At 39.4% G+C, this 23,818-nt stretch overlaps 1 protein-coding gene across 1 annotated transcript; it reads left to right on the top strand.

Annotated features, from left to right (window-relative positions):
* Nucleotides 1-9,009: 9,009 nt before the first annotated feature.
* Nucleotides 9,010-22,017, top strand: dusp3a (dual specificity phosphatase 3a). Its single transcript, XM_066664283.1, has 3 exons — nt 9,010-9,183; nt 15,765-15,997; nt 19,099-22,017. Exons 1-3 carry the CDS (start codon nt 9,017-9,019, stop codon nt 19,305-19,307), a joined length of 609 nt encoding a protein of 202 aa, XP_066520380.1. The 5' UTR covers nt 9,010-9,016; the 3' UTR covers nt 19,308-22,017.
* Nucleotides 22,018-23,818: the final 1,801 nt, after the last annotated feature.

The following is a 23,818-nucleotide window of genomic DNA, read 5'->3' as shown; positions in this document are numbered from 1 at the left end:
GATCTTACCCTGTTGTAAATAGTGGACTAACCATGACTCTGTCCTGACTCTATCCATCTATTTCTGGCTCTGAATTCAGCCACAGTGATGCTGGAGCTGAGGATCCCTGTTATGCCACACACTGATGACATATCCTTGGTTCTAGTAGAAATGCAGGCCGGTTTGCTGGATAGCACACAGGATCCAAGAATCCTGAATGGAACCAGCTCAACAATCAGAGTTCCTTTGGTGGAAAATTGCTATAAAATTATCTTTAAGTAATCTAAAAGTTCTCCTATGGTACCAGTATATTTATTTTCAGGAGTGACGTCTTGGTTGTTTGGAACAGTCTGAAAGGGTTAGGGTCATGCTCTCTGTATTGTTAGTACATACAGTAGAAATTCAAATATGGATAAAGCTGTAGTTTTCTTGGGACAGTGGTGTGCAGGGCCGAGTAGATGATTACCTGCTGCTTGGCTATACACCAATTATAAAGGGTGGGGTGGAAAGAGCTACAGGACAGAAAATAGCACAGACCTGCATTACAAAAACAGCTTATCTGATCTGACCAAGGCCACATAGGCAGTGCACTCCTATTTAAGTCCAAAACATAGTAAAAAAAAAAACAAAAATAGTCACCTAGCCACTTCTAGATTTTTCACATTATCATTTCTTAACACAAGCCAACCACAAAAATTCTGAGAATGTCTAATATGCTTCCTCAGCTTCCTGAACAAGAAAAGCTTGCTCATGACATTGCCAAAGTATCACGCTTGTCTAGTTAAATTACACACAGCTGCCAAGACCAAGAACATTCGCCTGTCTGTTAATACAATTCTGCCACGTTTAAACACCACTCAGCCTGGGATAAACATTACGAATGTGGGATCCGTTTGTATATACGCAAACAAAAAGACTATGCAGAGATGCTTCTGAACAGATGACCTCATCTCAATGACAAACATGGAGTGTCATGACCTCATTTCTTAACTGTTAGATTCCGGCTGCTGGGCTTCAGCCACCCACAAAAGAGCTGCAGTGGGCAGCGGTCAAGGAGGTCAGTCTTCGACTCCCTCCTTGTGTCTCTTTTAGTCTGTCTACCACTGCAAAGTCAGGTTCACTCTCTATCTACATGTTACTGCTGAGCTCAGGGCTGGGGCTGGCAGATGGTTATATTATGCATGAGTCGCTAGTGTTGAGAGGCTGTCTCACAGGGCCTGCATTGTCTTAGAAGGTCATTAGACAAATATTGCTCCAATAGAGGGCCAGAGAAGACTTTAGCTTAATGGAACAGCTTAGAGGAGTAAGGAAAAAGGCCAAGGTCAGAGTTAGGTTTGTATTGTATACCGTGTTTGTACATGGTACAGTGTATATTATATATGTAAAAAGCTAGAACACTAATAAAGGTTTAGAGCTCGAACTTGCGGGGATATCCTGACTGGAAACAGATTAAGCTCACTTTTCATCAAATAGGAGAGACTGACCTCTACTGTTCAACAAACGACATTACCTACAGATAATAATGATTTTTTTTTTGTCCAACCATTTCCAATCATGCACATTTTCCCTGAAGCTCCACACACAGCTGATTTCAGCCTACTTAGGGAGAAAGCAATTAACTTTTCCTGTCACTCCACTGATTCAATACAAACCATTCTGTGTGAGGTCATGCATTCATTACTGCTCAGGGAAAAAAGTCACCTGTTGATCACTGTAGGCCTCTCTTTAGACTCTTAAAACCAAAATATCTCCTCAGGAAAAGAAGGTTAAACATGCAACTTGGACTGAGTCTAATAAGTGATAAACTGCACATGCACTCTGTGACAGACCTCAAGAAACTCTCAGAACAGATTTTCTTTTTGCCTGAACAGAGAAGCACCTTCAGCAGCAGATTGATTTATAATGGACACACGTGAGGTCAATTGAGACATATTTATTAGGTATTTCCTGCTTCTGTAGAGTAGTGCCTCCTTTTGTAGAATAGTTTAGAGCCCCCCAGCTCTGACACACATGTACATGTCTTTTGCTTCCAAACACTGGAAATTATTTTAGTATTGTAATTCATAAAAAACTACAACTTCTTACTGAACAATGGCTTCCACCCACTCTACGACACAGTGATGAAACACAGGAGCACATTCAGTAGACTCATTCCACCGAAATGCACCTTAGAGCGCCACAGGAGGTCATTTCTACATGTGGCAATCAAACACTATAACTTCTCCCTCAATGTGTTACACTGTGGTTCATCTGTGCAATACTCAATACCCAATTATACTGTTCATATATGCAATAATAATGCAATTCATTTTGCTTAATTATTTGTGCAATAATTCAAAAGTGCAATAATTTGAACTGCTTAAATACAGTATATTGATATCACAGCCACTGCCACTTAATGTATTTTTAAGAATTTTAATGTGTACATACGGCAAATTTTTCTTTTTGTGTAAAATTATTAATAGAATGTTTATTCTTTTACAAAAACAGTTGCAATTTCCCTTGGGGATCAATAAAGTATTTCTGATTCTGAAAACAAATGTGATGAATCACATTTACAGAGGAATTATTACAAGTGACATGCATTATGTGTCTAATCTAGAGAGAGAGCGAGAGAGAGAGAGAGAGAGAGAGAGAGAGAGAGAGAGAGAGAGAGAGAGAGAGAGAGAGAGAGAGAGAACACTTCCCACAGACTCTTCTGGAAACATGTATAAAGTGAAAGAAAATAAATGGTTGTAGGTATCTTCTTGATGGGCCTGTTGCCATGGTGCTGTAAGACATCTCCGTGCATCACTATGGCAACGGGAAATGACGAGCACTGGCTACCTTTTGTGTCAAACGTGGTGACAGCACAGCTCATCCACTGCTGAGGTAATTTATGAGTGTGCAAACTTGACATTTAGCATGCTCTTTCATTAACTCCACAATTCCCGGTCAACATGTATTGCAGCCAGTGCAATCAACCTTGCTAATGCAAATGAACCATCAGGGAAGGGGCTGGGGGTTGATGAGGGGTGTTCTTAAGTCATTGGGGGCTTATGCAACAGGAAAGTCAAGACAGAGAAAGACACACACACAGTGTGATAGCAGACATCAACACCGTGCTAATCACGCCTTTCATTGATCACTTCTGTCTGCAAAGTGAGCTATCGAATGGCGTGACCTGCTAATTCACTTACATAACAGATCAGCTGCATCAAGGGCACTAAGAGGGATCTTTTCACAACATTTATAGTTTAGGGGGCTTTAGTGTCGAAGCTGCAAACAAACTTAAGGTCCCTTTCAATTATATGCAAAAAAAAAATCAGACTGAAGTTTGCTTCTTTACTTTTGCACTGGGTCTATGTGGCTAATCTGGATAAAATATAATTGAAACATTTATAACTCTGAGCCTTTTAACAGGGACTACAGTATGTTCAGCTTCTGTATGTATGTTAGTGCCACAAAGAGCTATACATTTTACACATCCTTGAAGGCAGGTATTGTTAGCAACATGCTAGCATGCTACCCATAGTGATATAAGTGATAAGCTAAAGTCTATTGTTTATTTTTTTTCTCACAGACTTTGACTGTGCAGTCAGTGTTATAAATATAATGAAGTACAGTGAGCAAACGATTAATCTAAAGGAAAAAGTACAAAGTACTTTCATAAAAAGTACAGAAGTGGTGCTTTATTACTACGGACATTGAAAGCAGCCATGTTGAATTTTTATCATATGTTAAAGGAACAATGTGCCGAATTTCCAAGTATTCCACATTTATTGTAACAGTTTACATTTTAAACGATCCATCACTTCCACATATTGTTATGGCTCCACCTAGGCTAGACAGCTACATAAGGGCTTTTTATATATAAATGAAATTGCTCGTGGGTTCTATACATTTAGCAGGGCAAGAACTATTAAATATTTACATGTAATATATATTAGGACAGATGTCCACAGTAAATGTAAAGGTAGAGTGGAAGAGCAGTGCCCCCTTGTGGTTAAAAACAAGAACTACCTGAATTATTCAGTGTCCATAAAGAGTCCACTTAAATATAAACCAGATTGATAACTTTATTTACACATAAAAAACATTAAACATATCAATAAAACATAAAAAAAGTTATTTAAAACACAATACCTTCCTAGCAATAAATAAGGTAATAAATTCTTAAACACAGTCTTTTATTAACGTGTTTGAAATAAGCATGATAAGTATAGTAATGTTCCTAAATGTATTCATTGGTTCAAAATAAATAAATAAATAAAAAAATATAAAAATATTGAATATAAAATATATATGTTTACCTTCTGCACTGTGAAGGTATTAGAGAGGGTCACTGACCCAACAATGAATTTTTGGTTGATTTTAGATGGGGTGGTGGGACAGGTTGTGATTCTACTGGTTAAAATGTATTTTTACCAGCTGTTGCTGTATATTTCAAATTTCTCAGAGATGAAAATATAAAAACTCTCTAATGGGATATCATTATTTGACTTCACATTAGAATCTTTCATACTGATTACAAAATAGAATACCACGGAAGTGCCACACCAATGGCAGAGACAATCACGGCATAGTTTTTGCTCCTCCTTACCTTAGGGTATTATGATATTACAGTACATTCAAAGAAGACACTGAGGCAGCAGATTTTCCATCTGGTGGTTATGATATGCTTATAATGCACACAAGCCCCATGTGGTCATTGACTAAGAGCTAACACTTAGCCTAACATCACATTCAACTCAAACACGTAAAACCCCTAAACCGAGAGGGCAGCAGTGCAGCATGACATCATGAATGAGAAAAAAAATTTGCTCTACAGTTAACTAATTCCCCATTTTAATTAACTCAGTTTTAATGTACCAATTTTAGTTTTAATTAAGTTGTAGTTAAGTACTCTGGAGTGCAGCTTCAGGACTGGAAAGAGGAAAAATGAGAAGCAGTGGAAAAGTTACTTTAGGCAATGGGCCAAATTACTCGCAGTTATTTATCAAGGCTAATTTTTTACTGCTTACTAATTAAGCAGTTATTATTAAGTTTAATTAAAACTGCTATTAAAACATACAGCAGCCTAAGTTAAGGTGTGATGTAAGTCGTCTACAAAGATTAGTGTGGAACATTTTCAGCTTCAGGAAAAAGGTAAAACAGTTCTATCTAGATAATTAGAATGTGTCTGAATAATGTTTCTCAGTACCACATTTCCACCATCTCACAGCATACTATAATAATACAATAATAATAAACTATGATAAATTTTGGGCCACAAGACTCATTGTTTAGAACATGGATTAGGGTACTGTCTTTGCCAAAATGCTTAATGTCTGATAGCCCTAGTCTTGAGCCTATGAAGCCCCTGAAGTGAACATTCAACACAAACCAACATTTCAAATACCACCTCTGAGAATGATTAGAAAATAAATCTTCAGTGAATATCTCTAGATAAAATAACTACCAGCACACAGTCATTTGTCATGCCTAGTACATTAATTCATGCATTCATTATCTGTAACTGCTTATCCAGTTCAGGGTCGTGGTGGGTCCAGAGCCTAGCTGGAATCATTGGGCGCAAGGCGGGAATACACCCTGGAGGGGGCGCCAGTCCTTCACAGGGCAACACTTCACAAGACACACATTCACTCACACTTTGGAGTCACCAGTCCACCTACCAACATGTGTTTTTGGACTGTGGGAGGAAACCGGAGCACCCAGAGGAAACCCATGGCAACTCCTCACAGATAGTCACCCGGAGCAGGAATCGAACCCACAACCTCCAGGCCCCTGGAACTGTGTGACTGCGACACTACCTGCTGCGCCACCATGCCGCCCTATCCCTAGTACATCACTCTCAAAAAGGTAAACATAAGCTTGCTTTGTCTTGTCATTTTACAATGAGAAACTAAATCGTTTATCCACATTTAATCCATCTTTGGCCATGAACACACACACACACACACTTGGAGGGGTAGCTAGCCATTGCCGCACCAGTGGAGCAGTTGCGGTTTAGATGCCTTACTCAAAGGCAATTTAGCCTTTGATGTTGAGGGAGGAGACTCCTTCACTTCCCCCACCTCTATTTTCCTACTGATTCCAATATACAAGCCTATTTCATAATGAGATGATTCAGTATGATGACTCAATTGTGCTATTTGCAGTGACACCAACAAATTATGCAGCTGATTTTATACTGAAACGATAAATAATATCTATATAATGTTATATCTAAATAATGTCAATAAATAAATCTCTACACTTTACTCAAGGGTAAACCAAATATCACACATGGTACAAATCATGATAGATCAAACCAATGAGATGAAAACAGTTACAGTTCTGGTCAGCGAAAGTGATCCTGTGTGATACACTTCACGTTTCCACTGTCTCAGAGCAACAATGGTCTTCATTTCTTAAATTCAGCTCAATATCCACACACAGAGACCTGAAAAATCCGATCTGTGTCAAATTAAGGCAAAAAAGAAATTCAAATTTGATGTAAATGTAGCAGCTTCATAATTTACAGCCTTTCTATCATGGACACTGAGAGGTATGAACGGTAATATTGAAACTTTACCTAAGATATTTACTGTACTTAGTCCTAAAATGTCCAGGGTGTGTGATCATACATTAAGGAAACAGTCAAAGCTAAAACACTGCTGCCTCTCGTAGCATTGCTGAAGCAGTATATTCTCTTTGTGAAGTGCCCAGTCCGGAGCGGAGCTCCTGTGATCTTGCTTTCGAACAGAATTCACAGTAAATAGTCTGATTTATGTTACTGTACCTGATCCAAGCAAATTCCTGAAGCTAAGAAGTTTTGAATAATTTCCTAGTGGTCGGAATTTCAATTGAGGTGTACGGCTGTTTAATTTCATCTGTCTGTGTCTCCCACTACTGTACTGGTGCAATCAGAGTCAGGCAGGGGTTAAGATGGCCTCTTCGGGTCCAACAGAAATGTAGATTGTGTGAAAAAAATCAGATTTTTTCTTTGCTCCGCTATTTTCTACACGCTGCCGTTCACAGCTAAATGCTCAGCTCCATTTGGGTTGTCACGTTTTGGTCAAAATCCCACGAGCATGCACATGAACATTTGTTGATAGCCAGACATGTCCATGTGATTAGATGCTTCAAGTCAGCCTTTATAGGTAAAGGTAAAAGGTAATAATAAAATACTAATAAAAACATAAAATAATAATCAAAAGTTGCTACCTGTCACCACTGGTGACTTAATAAAAAATCGCGAATATATGTGGTTGCAATTTCAACCATTTTAGTTGCAGTCTGGAGCTCTGCATACATATGTGTCTTGCAGCCATGAAATGACCACGTGAACAGAGTTATCGTTATATTTTACCGCACCCACAAACCCCATTGCCCTTCTAAAAATCTCCATGAACAGAGATGGAAAGGAAATATTGGCCTTGTGTTTAATAGGTGGAGGCAGTTTAGAAGCAGCAATACAGGACACAGCCAGAGCTGTTTTGTGTGTTTTATACGAAGGTGAATAACAACATGATTGAAAGGTATAAATAGTATTCAAAAAGAAGCTGGAGAATAATACTCTTACACTGATCCATTTAAGGTGGAACTAAATGCTTGAATATATAAGTTATAAATAAGAAGAAAGGATCTGCCTCCTAAAATGATTTTATGGTTGAAGGGGAAATATCACCAGCTTTGTCTAGCGTAAAATTTTAGGGTGGTTTAGAGAGTAATTCTTGAAAATACAGGGAAAACATTTTGCCTTTCACTTAAGTAGGTAAATGTGTAGTGACATCACATACACTTGGGTTGTGTGTTTTAAACAGATAAACTGGAATAACAGTTGCTTCAAGAAGTTTTAAATCTATAGTGTTAGCTTCGGCTCTTAATGTGGAACAGGGCTTAATAATAAGACTCGTAAATGGACGCATTTAAGGTGAAACTGACTGAAAATTGCTTGACTACAAAAATTGTGACTACAAAGCAAAGTTCTGCCTCCTAAACCACATGTATGGCAGAAGGGAAAATCGATAATTAACACCAGCCTTGTCTAGTCTAACTATTTAAGGTGGGTTTGGACAGTAAAGGCTTAAATGCAAGAAAATCTAATGCTTGTTCACTTTTTGTCTTTTTCTTGAATAGGTAGATGTTTTAGTGAAACGATGAACAGTTTTCTGAGTAAATATTGATTATGACACATTCTTCTTAGCTATTACGGCCTAAATGTCTTATATTCGTCTCTTGTTTATTCGTTCAGTTTTCCTCAAACTGGCAACCTCCTCGAGCCTCAGGTCTATGGAGGAGGAGGAGGAGGAGGAGGAGGCAGACAGCTCTCTCCACTGTTTTGTAACTGTATTATAGTTCCGATTTTAAACTCTTGGTGTCAGTATTACAGACTGCTCCTTTAAGACTTCAGCATGATCAACAGTGAAAGTGTAAACAGTGAATTCAAAATTATTTTCCATGGAGAATATAGAGTGGTCCTGTATTCTGAAAATTTGTAACAGTTCTAGATTTTAAACTATTTTATTTAAAAGAAAACATACAAACGTAAGAAATGATTATCCACATGAGACTTGTTTCATTATATTAACAAAGTAAATCTGTGAAGTGATGTGAAATGTCTGGAGCTGGTGAAGGTCGGTTAATTGTTTACCACAGGACATTGCACTCGGTCCGAAGCTGGACAAATACTTTACGGGCTAATGTCTAAAGATGGACGACGTGTCCCCTTTAACGACACGCTCTCAGACTTGTTTATCGGTGCTCGGTTCCCACCCCGGTGAGTGTGTCGTCCTCTGCCACTCGGTGTCTGTCTCCGGTGTGTGTGTGTGTGTGTGTGTGTGTGTGTGAGAGAGAGAGAGAGAGAGAGAGAGAGAGAGAGACGGGGCGTGTCTGAGAACGAGGGAGAGGACAGAGCACAACACAGACACAGAGATACACGCACAGGAATAAATAAACACACATACACACACACACAGAGCGGGGACGATGAGGGAACACTAACGGTCACACAAACAGACACACGCACACACACACACACGTGTAAATGTGTGTTTCCATCACCTGAAAAGCCATGAAGAGGCACCAGAGCCCCGTGAAGGCGCCGGCGGATGTGAGCGTTCCTGACACCGAGGCCACGGTGCAACAACTCAACGAGCTTCTGTCCAACGGCAGCGGTTTCTACAGTTTACCAGCACAGCACTTCAACGAGGTCTTCCCCAGGATCTTCATCGGAAATGCGTAAGACAAGTCTTCTCTCTGCCGTCTGCTTTTTTTTTTGCTCGGCTCTTATCGGCGACACTTTAACCCGCGCTGTTTACCGTCGACAAATCCGATAACCGCTGACAGACAGTAGTCTCTCAGGCTGTGTTCCGTGTTGTCGTCGTCGTGTCACGATTCTGTTCAAAACGACGAGCGTTGAAAGCATATGGAGTGTCACAAGGCTATAATCAACGGACAAATATTCAAACGTAAACACGTGTAAAGTAAGCATGCCTATTAAACTCATTTTGACATCTCGTCACATTGATCCTCATTAGCAGGATATGCACTTCATACATATTCATCACTGAGACTCTGTCTATTGCAAGAGCACTTCTGATTTGCATGTTGTTGTGAATATTTCAGCACAGTAGGCTACCCTACTACCCTAATTATGATAAACATGATGGCAGAAAATAATAAGACTGGACTGTTTATATATATATAGACAATCAGTATAATTAACTATTTTTAATTTTAATTCTGTTTTATAAATGTGAGAGCTGACTGTTCGTGTCTCAGTTATGTACGTTTTTGGATAACTATCCCCCACCCTCAACACCCACACAAAGGTTCTGTCATGTAAATCAAATGATGGGAATATTCCCCCCTGCCCCCTGAACAACAGTGGTAGTACTGACATGAACCAGATCTTTAAAAAATTCACATGCACTTGGCCAGAGTACAGTGAGCTAAAGAGTTCAAATCATTTTTCTAATCTTGTAAGCTAATTGGCACATTTTCTCTTGGGCTGTAACCAGGTTTCAGCATAGCCTACTTTGGACAGATATAAAGAGTGAATGAAAGCTAGTCTCCACTTGTGTTGGAAAAAAAAAACCTTACACTTTTAAAAACATGTACAATGACACTTGCTCATCCAACATTTCCAGTGAAATCAAGGATATTCTGGGAGTTTAGCTCATGTTCATCATTATATTAAACAAATCAAATTAATTTTTTTACATTAAGTTTGGATACATCAGTTAAGAGCCTGCCATGTAATAAATATATAATATCACACTTTGAAATGTGTACCTCGCAGAATTTTATTTCTTAGAAATATTTTAAGATGCACTGTTAAAAGTGGTGCATATAAAATTAGAAAAAAACAAAACAAAAAACGAGTAAACACATGCATTAAACAGGTGTTACGGTGGAGGATTGCAAGTGTCATACATATAATTTCTCTAAAAGATGTTATTTAAATAAATAATACTGTAAATATCAGTTACTACTTCATACAAGCATGAAAGGGATGTGACTTCACTGTTATTTTTGACAATCCAAAACACAATCTGAATTATTCATTACGCATTATTGTCAATCAGGAAAATGATTTGATGAGATTATTGTCGACTTTAAACATAGAACACTTTGTGTTTGATGAAGCGTGAAGCCATCTGATGTTATTTCAGTTTACAGTAGACTAAATGGCAAAACTGGTTTTATCATAACTTTATAGGTATGATATTAATCTGCCTCTTAATTTTACATTTGATGGAAAATTCATTATTGCAAAGATATCACCATGCAGTTATTCGATTTTTCACTCTAATGTAGTACACAGAGAATGGCAACAGGTTGTCAGTCATTTTCCATTTACTTTAGTAAATTCATATTCAACCACTCTATATTTTAATAATATAAAAAATGATTGTAATAATGATTAGCATGTATTAGTTTATAATCACTCATACCGAAACTCTTGGCACTGAGTTTGTCAAAAAAAATCCCAACATCTGCAGTGTGTAAAGTCACCAGTTCTGTTTTTCTGAGGCTTTTTAAAGTTGCACAGACAGTATTTTTTAATTCATCCTCAAGGACATGATCAAAGTAAACAATACTTCTGCAATTTCAGCAAAAAAATTACTGTGTCATGAAGGTTTCATTGTGTAAGTAGTTGCTTCAATTAACATGATACTTGCTGGTGGAATGTGTGTTTAAATAAAGAAAAGAAAAGAAGCTGTTAAACTGCTGTGTGCTAAAAGTTTAAACACAGTGCCCACCTTTAAATATACAGGTACAAGAACGGATGCACTTTAGACTGAATGGCTGCTCTCTGTGAGGATTCTATTAATAATGTATGTGTAGAGACTGCAGTGAGCTGGGGTTGAGGGAGCATGGCCGACCAGGGGAGCAGACTTCAAGGCTGCACACACACACACACATTACAATGGGGAAGAAATATGACTGCAATCTACTGCGGCTCTGGATGGATGACCTACCTCAATGTGGAAGGGCCTTGAGTTATGGATCTTGAGGATTTGATCACAGTCCATCACTTCATCAGCACTGGAGAGCTTTGGCTGCTGGCACACACAGACACATATGGATAGATGCCTCCTCCAGTTATAAAGCAGATTGGTGGCAGGTATAATCCTCATCTGTTGGGCAATGAGGAGGATTCTGAACCTTTTCTAACCAGGATATTTAAGGCATCATTTGATAGTGTCAGTTTATTTATAAAGCACATTTAAAAGCAGCAAATGTTGAGCAAACTGCTGTCCAAAGAATATAGCAAAAGCAAAATGGATAAAACATAACCACCCTAACATGACAAAGGCTAAAAGGCATGCAAGCAAACAAACCAAAAACAGAAATATTAGTCAACCTCATACAGATTTATAAAACAAACAATGAAGGGGCCAGCCTAACATGAAGCAGACTTGTGGCCCATCTATTGTTCTATATGTCATGGACACTGCTGGTAATGTGTTGGTGTGTTGTGCTGGTAAGTGTAGATCAGACACAGCAGTGCTGCTAGAGTTTTTAAAGCCCTTAGTTTAAACTCCTGATCAACTCATAATAATGAGTAACATTAACACACCACCACAATGTCAGTGTCATTGCAGTGCTGACATTGATCCACCACTCAAAACATCCCTGTTCTGTGGTGGTTTTAACCATTGAATAACAGGGTGAAATTGGGCTTTCAAAGTGTGCAGAGCAACAGATGTTCTACAGTCTGTAATTGTAAATCTATATAGTGCATATTTTAAGTGGAGCTAATAAAACAGACAATGACTGTTGCAATAAGGAGATCATATTAATATAACGGCTGATCTAGTGGAAATGGACTAGCAACCCAGAGTGCATACCCCAGCATCACTTAATGTGTTTGGCACAACTTGGAGATGCAAAAAATTCAACTGACTTCAAAGAATTTTGTTTGTGTGCGAAAGCATCTTTGTAGATTTCTTTCAAAAACTTAAAGCAAGTTTCCCAAAAGTGATGAAAGCTATAATATGGGGAAAAGTGTTAACACATTAAATACTGAAAATGTATATATATAGTTTAAGCTTCTGTGTAATTTTGTGTTAAATATGTAATTTATGTTTGTTTGTGACGTTGAAAGAGGAATAAAATATGTTCACTATATTGCCAAAAGTATTCACTCATCTGCCTTTGCACACATATGAATTTGAGTGACATCCCATTCTTATTCCACTGGGTTTAATACAGCTACAAAACGTGGGCTGACAAAGCAGCTTCAATGCTTCTGGCAAGGCTTTCCACAAGGTTTAGTAGTGTGTTTATGGGAATTTTTGACCATTCTTAATGAAGCGCATCTGTGAGGCCAGACACTGATGTTGAACGAGAAGGCCTGGCTCGCAGTCTTTAATTAATTAATTCGTCTTAAAGGTGTTTTGTCGGGTTGAGTTCAGGACTCTGTGCAGGCCAGTTAAGATCTTCCACACTAAACTTGCTCATGCATGTTTTTATGGAGCTTGCTTTCTGCACTGGTGCACAGTCATGTTGGAACAGAAAGGGACCATCCCCTAACTGTTACCACAGAGTTGGGAGCATGAAATTGTCCAAAATCTCTTGGTATGCTCAAGCATTGAGTTCCATTCACTGGAACTAAGGGGCCGAGCCCAATTCCTGAAAAGCGTCTCCACGCCATAATCCCCATCCTCCAAACTTTACACTTGGCACAATGCAGTAAGACAAGTACCATTCTCCTGGCAACCACCAAACTCAGAGTCACTCATCAGATTGCCAGACGGAGAAGCCTAATTCATCACTCCAGAGAACAGGTCTCCACTGCTCTAGAGCTCAGTGGCGGTGTGCTTTACACCACTGCATCCTACACATGTGCAATGACAATAAAGGAATCTTAATCTAAAGGCCGATTTATACTTCTGCGTTGACTTGACACACATGTGCATGTGTTGCAGTCCGTGTTGACACAACGTGTAGTTACATTTCTGGAGAGGGGCCTTAGCATCTTCTTGCGGAGACGAAGTCAGCTTGGCTTCGGTGAATAATATGACGTAATTTAGGAGAAAACAAACAACTGTATACGTCGTACGGAGGCTTCCCTCGCCATGTTATGCACTTCTGCGCAAACTCCGCAACATAAATGTCAACAAACTTTTCATTGGTCAGTACAAAAGAGGCGTGTCACAACACAAACATGGACGATTTTGGGGAGCAATTCTCATCTGCAGTAGAGGAGAGTAAGCGAGAGGCAATACAAAACCACAAAAAAGTATGCAACCTTGCAGAGATTGCGAAGGCACTCTCAGTTCACCCAGCCCCCACAAATTTCGTTTTGAGAGAAGTATGCTGAGGCCTTGCGGCGTAGGGTCGATGCAGAATTATAAATTGGGCTTTAATCTGATGCTTTGCACTGTGTTGGTGATATAAGGCTTGGATGCAGCTACTTGTCCATGGAAACCCATTCCATGAAGCTGTCTGAGAACTGTTCATGAGCTAATCTGAAGGCCACATGAAGTGGAGGTCTGTAGCGATTGACTCGGCAGACAGTTGCCGTCTTCTGCTCACTATGTGCCTCAGCATCCACTGATTCTGCTCTGTCATTTTACGTGGCTATTCAGTTGACTGGAATAATTAGTAGCAAGGAAATTTCATAACTGGACTTGATGCACTGGTGGCTTCTTATCACGGTACCACACTGGAATTTACTGAGTGCCTGAGCGCGACCCATTCTTTCACACGTTTGTAGAAGCAGTCTGCATGCTTCTGTGGCAATGGAAGTGATTGGAACACCTGAATTTAATGATTTGGATGGGTGAGTGTATACTTTTGGCAATACAGTGCATGTGGCAAGCCATTTGACACCCCTGGAAGGAGGACAATGGAGGCAGGAAGTTTGGCCTTCTGGCTGTTTATTTGTCCTGAGCATCTTGACACCAAAATAAACACAGCCTTTTGGACTTTACAAGAAAACCAAATCTGTGCCTGTCTCTCACCCTCCTTCTCCTCAGCTCTCCCCAGCACTATTAGCGTGCCTTTATAAGCTGTTTCTCAATGGGTTCTCAAGGCTGAAATTATTGGGGAGATTTTTGTGGCTGTAGCCCCACCTTGGCCCTTTGCATGTCTCTGAGCTCTGTCTCATGGGTCTGAGCTCTGTCTCACGGGTCTAAGCTCTGGCTTCTTCTGTGAAGGGCTAGGGTAAATCTTAGTGCGCCCCTCCATTCAGCCTCAAGAGGTCAAATTAGAATGTACTTTCTGGCTATTTTTGACTGGAAACACATGAAAAAATGGACTGTACTGGATGGGATTTGTTTTTCATCAGAACAATTAATGCATTTTAGTTATAAAAAAATTAAAATGAAATAATGAAAGAATGAAATGACAGTAATAATAATATTATATTTATAAGTGCCTTTTACAATACAAAAGTTAGAGGGAAAAAGTAGCAATTAATTAATAGGTAAAATAATAAAAGAAAATAAAATGAAGCGAGGAGGTAAAAGAAAACAATATATAAATAGCTATACATTAATTTATGTTATAATTCACAGTTATGTCACATTAATTTGCACCTTTGTACGTAGTCAGTTATACCTGTTTCTGTATTGTACCACACCTGTCTATAATACAAGTCTAATGAACAATCAGAGAAAGATAAATAATCCCAGCTTGTGAGCAGATGAAGATGAAAGTGTTGCAGGTGGTAGAGCAGAACAGAGGTGATGTAACTACTTGATGACAGAGCACTCTACTTGGTTTTCTACTCTTTTCCCCTTGCATTCCCTTTCTTGCTCTCTCTCTCTCTCTGTCCTATTTTGGGCACTATGCTGGCGCCTATGGCTCTTTGTATGCCTCTGGGCAAGAGCCAAAATCTCCTCGTTATGTCTGAACTGGTTTAGAACACTGCTGTCCCCTGAGGTACCCTAACACGGACCGACATCTCTGCCATCTAAAAGCAGCTCCACAATTTATTCCTGTCAATTTTTCCACTGACCACAACAGAGCAAGTCCAGGGAGGGCAAGGGTCTTACCCCAAACCCATTGAGTGAATATACACTTATTTTTGGTCATAAACACAAAGCATGAAGGCAGCACCATTACAGGGCAATTACTAACAAATTCTTATCAGTTTTTGTGTAAAGTACAAAAAGAAAGACAGAGTTTATTCAGGTTTAAAGTTTCATTGTAGCACTTCTATAAAAGCTTAGGAAAAAGAGCTTTCAGATGATTTATTCTTCAGATTAAAGGGCTAATGAATCTGTAAACTAATTCCAACAGCACTGTTAGATTTCCCATGGGCCCAGGTAATGCTCACTTTTGCTCACTCTGCTTCTCCTCAGGTTTGTGGCTCAGAATGTGATGCGTCTACAGCGGCTTGGAGTGACACACATTCTCAATGTTGCAGAGGGCAACTCCTTCATGCACGTCAACACCAATGCTGAGTTCTACGCAGGAACCGGGATTACGTACCATGGAATAAAGGCCAACGACACTGAACAGTTTAACCTCAGTGCCTTCTTTGAGGAGGCAGCCGACTTCATTGATAAGGGTCTGGCACATGCCAATGGAAAAGGTATCATTTTTATCTGTAGAAATATAGAAATGAAAAGAGATCAGATGTTTTGGAGCGCTGGGACATTAGAATGACGTTAAGATGCTCAGTGCCAGTGTTGGCTAGATAGGTATAATGGAGCACCATCCAATACATTAGGAATGAGCTGGATTGGAATCTGTGGTCTAGAAACAAAAATCCATAATCAGTATCTATCTATCTCTACTAATATTCCCCCAGAATGCCATGAAATCCTCACAGAAAGTTTCTAACAGAGTAGATCCTTTCTAAAAGAGTAGAAGCTGTTACTGCAACAAAGGGAGACAGAAGAAATGCTGAATCAACAGGCTTCCACAATCGTTTATCCTTAAAATTTAGGATTTATTATTATAGCATTTTATTATTAAATTTATTATTATAGCATGTTGGGAACGTAATTAACTTGATACATACATTAAACTTTCTTTGAAATCTTAAAAGGGGTAGCATGGTGGTGCAGCAGGTAGTGTTGCAGTCACACAGCTGCAGTGACCTGGAGGTTGTGGGTTTGAGCCCTGCTCCTGGTGACTGTGAGTAGTTCGGTGTGTTCTCCCTGTGTCCAACTGGGTTTCCTCCAGGTGCTCTGGTTTCTTCCCACAGTCCAAGAACACACATTGGTAGGTGGACTGGCGACTCAAAAGTGTCCGTAGGTGTGAATGTGTGAGTAAATATGCGAGTCGCCCTGTGAAGGAGTGGCACTCTCTCTGCCTTGTGCCCAGTGATTCCGGGTAGGCTCCGGACCCACCGTGACCCTGAGCTGGAAAAGCAATTACAGACAATGAATGAATGAAATCTCAAAATAAGAGGTGGGGTTCCAAGCCGTATTAGGGGAAACATCCTTTCATCATTTGAAAATATTATGGATTTCTGAAATTACACATATCCAGCAGGTCGATGCAGCGTTCTATATCTTTCGTGGGATATGTGACAATAAGCCCCACCACAGTGCCTCAACAGGATGACGCCAGACAAAATGCCTCATCTGGGCTTTTGTGACTGTTAACTGTACCCTAGAGGACTGGCAACATGTGGTGTGGTCCTATGAATCACAGTGCCAATAGTTTCAGCTGCTGGTAGGGTTTGTATGGTATAGGTCTCACGAATCCATGGACACCACACACATTCTAGTGGTTCTTCTGATTCCATATCCCATGGAAGCTAAAGAAGCTGCACTGAGTTGCATGATGTGTGTGTGAGACCTCTTGCTTTGAAAGTGGATGTGATTTTTACCAGAATTGCTTGTCTATTCGCATACTACTCCGTCACCGGTCATCTTTAAGCATCCGTGGGTGGCCACTGTAGGTGGTATTAATTGAGACACGGTGGATAGAGGAATATGAAATGCCCACACAACTTCCGAAATGTAATGTGCCATATGTGTGGCAACAACCAACATGCCTTCAAACACTTGTCATGAGCACATTGGCCAGCGTTCAACCTTGCCCCCAAGAAAACACCTTCCAAGATAACACCCTTTCATAATCCTTTTACATACTGCTGTCACATGACTTTTGGCATGTCAGTAAATTTTGAAATGGACTGCAGTTGGCTAAAAGATGTATGTTAAGGTCGATGTTGATCAACCCTCCTGAAGTACAAACTGCACCTAGTCGACAAGGGATAAAAGTATGGCACAGTAAATCTCTGCTTGAAGTCTCTGCCCACAAAATTACTCCCAAATATCTTACAGACATGGTGCTTTTAATTGGTGCCCTCAACCTGGTGTTTTACGACATGGATTTTATGCCACCACTGACAGAGTGGAAGAGCAATTATAAAGCATCTTAATTCTCGGCCAATTTGGCGGCACAGCCCTTTACACAGTAATGAGTTGCCAGAGCATTGCTGAGAGAGGACACTAATCTTTTAAGCAAGACTTTGAACTGAAGCCCCAGACCTCCAGGACATTTTGCTGCCACACTGTCCTGCAGTGTTTTACCACTGATTTTTGTGACAGCTCTGCTTAGAGCGCTTTCGCTGACATTCAGTGAAGGCTTGGACGATGAATCTCAATGAGTCTAGGGACTGCCAGGTCTAGAACACTCTTCCTCACTGGAGAGAAGGTACATGAAACTGTTGGTTAGAATGGTTACTGTGACTGTAAAATGTCACCTCAGAACAGCATAGTCCTATCTACCTATGAGAAAAGTAGAGCATAAGGGAGGGGCTAGAGAAAGAAAAAAGGGAGCGAGATCAGGTTACAGATGCGCTGCAGAAGCTGCAGAATAAGCACAGCAGCAGTTGGCAAGGTGAATTGCCCCAGGGGTGTGGACTAGTCAATAATGAGTGTGTATATCTGTGTGTGCGTCTAGTGTCTATTGATGGCTTTGTGGGTGTAGATAGTGGTAAGAAGTTTCTAAGAAGGCTGGTGTACTCTGCGCTAGAGTCAATCATTTCCCTCACTTTGCTTTCCTGAGCACATCATAGGGTGTGATTATAGGAAAAGATCTTACTCTTATTGTTATATACATGGCTCTCAACCTTACACAGTATGTACAACACTGCTGTATGCACTAAATATCTAAGAGGTTTACCCTCATAACTAGTGCATGTAGGTAGTTTACAGTGTATCCACTGTGTACAGTCATTCAGTTCAAACAGCTTTGTTCAAAATGCTCTGTAGCAGCTGCGCATGATCTAAAGGTCACTATTCTCAGTGGTATGCATAGACTAGAAGAGTATAAAGCCCTTAGAATTGGGCTGTGGAACTACATTCTCTGGAGAAATGTAGCTTCATTTCAGTACATGTGGGATAAGCTGGAATGGAATCTTTGATCAAAAACTAAATACACACACACTATATATATATGCCTAAAAATAGATGCCCAACTCTGTGTATACTCTGCATAATTTGTATTATGTTGAAGGTGTTACATTTTGATACAGGTATTTCTCAGTTAGTGTATAAAAGGCACACGGGCATTGTGTGAGTATGGCTAATGATGCTAGAATAAGCAGGTGTGTACACACACACACACACACACACACACACACACACACAACAAACAGAGGCTCTGTTCCCGTTGTTAATACAATGGTTTAATGTTACTCACTCAGCCTCCTCTCCTTTGTTCTAACGCCAGGTAAAGTGTACGTTCACTGCCGAGAAGGCTACAGCCGCTCTCCGACTATCGTCATCGCTTACCTCATGCTCAGACACAAGATGGATGTTCGGGCGGCCACAGCTACAGTTCGACACAAGCGGGAAATTGGGCCCAACGACGGCTTCCTGCGCCAGCTGTGCCAGCTCAACGAGAAGCTCGCCAAGGAGGGCAAGCTGAAGAGCAAATGATAGAGAGCCAGTACCATACTCTATCCCTCCTCAGGCTCCAGAGTCCATCTGGGGGAAAAGATCTTACCAGGCCAGCACCTTTACACACACACACACACACACACACACACACATACACACACAAAAACTATGTAACGAAAGCCAAACACATACACTACCATTCAAAAATTTGGAATCACTTGCCATATTAATTATTTTATAACTTATACAGTGTAGGTTTAAATATAAACTAGCAACCAAAAGGTATTTTTACATGTTTTATGCAATGTTTTAACTTTACAAACTAAATGATAAATAATATACTGCAGTTACCTGTTCACAACAATTTTCACAGAAAAAAAGGTTCTGATTTGATCTCCACATCTGAAATATGAAGCTCTTCAGGCTCTGTTCTTGCTCTTCATGTTATTATAACTTTAGCATAAATTTAGAATGATCTACAGCTCTCATTCTAAATACAAATTCAAAAATGTCCAGTCCCTGCAACCATTAGATTTTTAATTTGCTGTTAGTTGAGTTCCCACACACTTATTTAAAAATATTCTGAAACATTGTTCTTTAATTAACTTCTCTGTGCTTTTTCCACCCTGGAAACCCATTAAAGGTGCTGTATACGATTTCAAACCCACACACTGTTTGCTAGCTGTCTGGACTGTTTGAATGCTGGCAACATATGGTGTTATATGTGGGTTGTAAATGGGAAACAAAGTACAACAGCAACAGGTTTTTCCGGTTAGTGCACAGTATGGTGGAAGAGGAGGTGCAGGACATCTTCAGTACTTTTGGGGGTGGGGGGTTTGTGGGTGGAGCGTCTGAGGAGGTGAGTTTGTGAGAAGCTCTTGCGAGTTTCTAAGTTCAACTGTCATTTGACAAGCATTTTTCTGAATCGTGCAGAGCACCTTTAAGTTTTACAGGACTAGCATTTTAGAGCCATTGTATGATTTAATATAATTGAAACTCTGATTCCAGACTTTTAATTGGAAGTGTATTCAGATGCTGAAAGTGCGAGTAATAGCGGAACATGAACAGAACACTAATTGATTAACCGACTGAGTATGGACACACACAAATACATGCACAAAGTGTTGGTTTAACAACGTCCGAATCTTGTGATTACTGTTCTGAATGATGTTGCAGAAATGAGGCTAACGGAAGGGATTGTTGGAGTGGTTTAATCTATAACCTCTCTCTTTTTCTCTGCCTTTTTTTAATTTAATTGCCATTTTTTAACAGTAATAACTGTCACTTTTTTGACCTGTTACAGTCTGTGGCCTAAACCATTCCTGTTGCTGCCTGTTTGTATGTCTTGTGTCTTCACCTTTTGGAGCTCTACAGCCCAGTCACATTAAGAGAGTGTAGATTAGAGCACAGTCATTCCATAGTCTCCCACTGCCGGGAATTTCACAATTTGTCGAACTCATTCCAATTTGTATATGGACGAATTTGACGTTTAGACACTTAAGTTCCACTGATCTCTATTAAAAAGCAACAAAATGACTCTTTTTCTCTACTGAAAAGACCGACTTGTTCTTAGAATACCAGATTCACTCATTGCAACTGATACTACCCATATATTTGAGGAAATTCTTAAAGCAGAGATTTCCATCAGCAATGTTTATTTTTCAGACTACTGACAGGGTAAGCCATTTTGTCTTCATGCTCTTTTTAACAGAAAAACAGTCACTGAAGGTGACATAGATGAAGAGGTCGGTTAACATTCCATATGGTTCAGAACAGCCCTACTCCTTTAAAGTATGTCCTACCAACTAGCCACCCATTTTCTGAACATAGGCTCATATCTTTTGCATCATTTTGGAAGCACTGGCATCGTTCTATGCCCCATTTGATTACTCAGCTCTGATTCTTTTTCAGTAGACTCACACAGCTTTAAGCCAGTTACTTACTGCCAGTCCATTTTGTCCTCCACAAGATCACAGTCTAGCTGTAGAGTAGTCCAATCACATTAACTGCCATTCTGCCTGTGTGACACGTTGTCTGTGTGTTTGCTTACATAAATCAGCACCCCTTTAGCTTGACAATTCACATTATATTGAAATACGAGGTCAAGTTATCCTTGATATCAAGCCCAGTGATGTAGGGATTACAGTCTGTGGTATATGTAGTGTTTTAGTGTTGTGTCATCACTAGCTAATTAGAGAATTTCTTAAGCTGACCTTGTTATTAGCTCTCAGACTTCTCTTGTAGTCCTGATTGTGGAAAAGCATGAGATCTACATGTCAAAAGAGCCACAATCTGTTCCACTATAGGTCTCGGAATCCAGGAATTTTCAGTAAACTGAATCCAGACTTTGTATCCAGGGTTCAGTCCTGAATCACTGATCGTTACCTGAAATGTTGGTACCAGGACTAAACACTGGATTTAAGAGACAGATTTAAAGAAAAAATCTCTGGCTCTGAATTATTCTACTTGGATGACATGGCATGCAGCTGAAATCTGAGCATATAGTTACTTCACTGAGTTGTCATATTTGACTGAGCTCATGGCTGGAGCCCTGGGGTTTTCTCTGTATTTTTCATTTTTTCTATTGATGGAGAATACTCATTAATCACTTAAACCACTATAGATCCTAGGCCACATTAAACCATAGAACAATATTTATTACAATTACTCAATTTCTATATTTATATGCTTACAGAAATATATACATGTATATACATATTTAGGTGTTGACATGTATGAATGTATTATAAACCATATAGATATTACAAGTGTAGTATATGTTAAAAACAACAACATATATTTAACTTATTGTAGCCAAGATTTACATCACATGTTAATATATACTCCCAATAAAATTATTAATGATTAGTCATTTAGAGCATCCAATGTTATTTTTTTACAGGTTTTTAGTATGTTGTATTCACCAGTTTTCCAAAATTAACAAGCAGGAAACCTCCTATTCTTGCTAATGCTGAAGTACCTGATCCAGCCAATCTGTGTATTCTAAAGCAGATTGTGCTTGGACTAGGCTCTGCTGGAAACCTCCAGCTCTGACATTAGCAGGTTTGTTAAGCGCTGGCTTATAGTTTCTGTCCTCTCTCTCTCTTTTTTTTTGGTCTGAATTTAATCATACCAGATATATTCAAGAGGGCCAAAGTCTGTCTTCACAGCTAACACTGTCACAGACTACCTCACAACACATCTCCACCACTGGTTGCTCATGTAATGTTTAATTGTCCATGATTATGTCTTTGTAAAAATATTAATAATAATGATATAAAAAAGTTACTATAGATATGTATTTCAAGCATACAAACTATAAACATTCCTATATTGTAATCTGGAGACCTAGGCTTTTTAAAACCTAACCTACTGTAGTTACTGAAACCTGCGTGCCATCACCAGAAACATACAGTGAACCAGTGAGGATCGTGCTAAGCAAACAATGTTATGATTATGAAGCTTTACCTTCAATATTTCCCACTTTATATTTACCCAGCCCAACTAAACTACAGCAGAACCTAGGATAATTTTCATAAACTCTGTATACAATAGAAAGTAAAAACTCTTCTGAAAGCCTTACACTGTCTAAAACAGAGCCTTCTTGTCAAAGATAAACATGCACAATAATTGTTCTGCAATTAGTGTGAACCGATCAGAAAATTATTTAAGATGTTCACTTCTCTTCACTGGGAACTATGAGTAAGATGCAGAGCTTGTTGCCTGTGAGCTCCTGATGGTGTGCTATTTTAAGCAAATTAATTAGTGGAGAGAAACACTGCCACCTGCTGTTGACGAACCCCTGTGGGCTGTACAGGCGTGTCCTGCTAGGTCTGTCGTTCAGTAAATCTAACTATGGAATTGTATTTTATAACAATTTATGTAAAGCTGGTAATGGTCTACTGTATGACTTAATGATGTCAATAGTTCTATAACAGTAATGGCAATGCTGCTTGATCAGTTTGTATTTATATCCCTGTTTATCAAGTTGTATTGTTTTCAATTTCTACAGATGATTAAAAAAATCACCTCCTAAGATGGTCTATGTAAACCAAACTACTAAGATGCTATGCTATGTGTAAAGAGCTTACTTGATTGTCTTATGTGTGTGTGGTCTGCTCTGACCTTTGCTAATGAATCCAGAGTTAATATGTTACACATTAAAACCCCATTTCTAAAACATGGGATATTATGTAAAATGCAATAAAAATAAGAATCTATGATTTTTCTTGATTTTTTGGAACCTCCAATATTATCACTGAACAAAATTGCAAAGGTTAGACAACAATGTTGAATGAGCATGGCCTTTGCGCCCTCAGATGGCACTGCATAAGAAACTGGCATGCTACAATATTAAATATGGCCGTGTGGGCTGCAGAGGTCTTCATAAAACTATTGTCACTTAACAGAGTTGGTCACTACATTAAGAGGAGTCCATGCTTCAGCTAGTTTTCATGAAAAATGAACATCGTGCTTTCTGTGCTAACGACAAATGGAGCATTCAATGTGTTATAGATGATTGGTGTAAAAGCCAAAATCTCTTGATGTAT

The sequence above is a fragment of the Hoplias malabaricus genome, chromosome 3 (genome assembly GCF_029633855.1).
Source record: "Hoplias malabaricus isolate fHopMal1 chromosome 3, fHopMal1.hap1, whole genome shotgun sequence".
NCBI classification, from domain to species: domain Eukaryota; kingdom Metazoa; phylum Chordata; class Actinopteri; order Characiformes; family Erythrinidae; genus Hoplias; species Hoplias malabaricus.
The sequence above is the reverse complement of the archived record's forward strand: the minus strand, read 5'-3'. Positions and strand labels throughout refer to the sequence as shown.

Coding starts and splice junctions, on each gene's coding strand:
- dusp3a (XM_066664283.1), top strand. CDS start 9,017: ATGAAGAGGCACCAGAGCCCCGTGAAGGCGCCGGCGGATGTGAGCGTT. Junction 9,184..15,764: donor AGGATCTTCATCGGAAATGC/GTAAGACAAGTC, acceptor GCTTCTCCTCAG/GTTTGTGGCTCAGAATGTGA. Junction 15,998..19,098: donor GGCACATGCCAATGGAAAAG/GTATCATTTTTA, acceptor TTCTAACGCCAG/GTAAAGTGTACGTTCACTGC.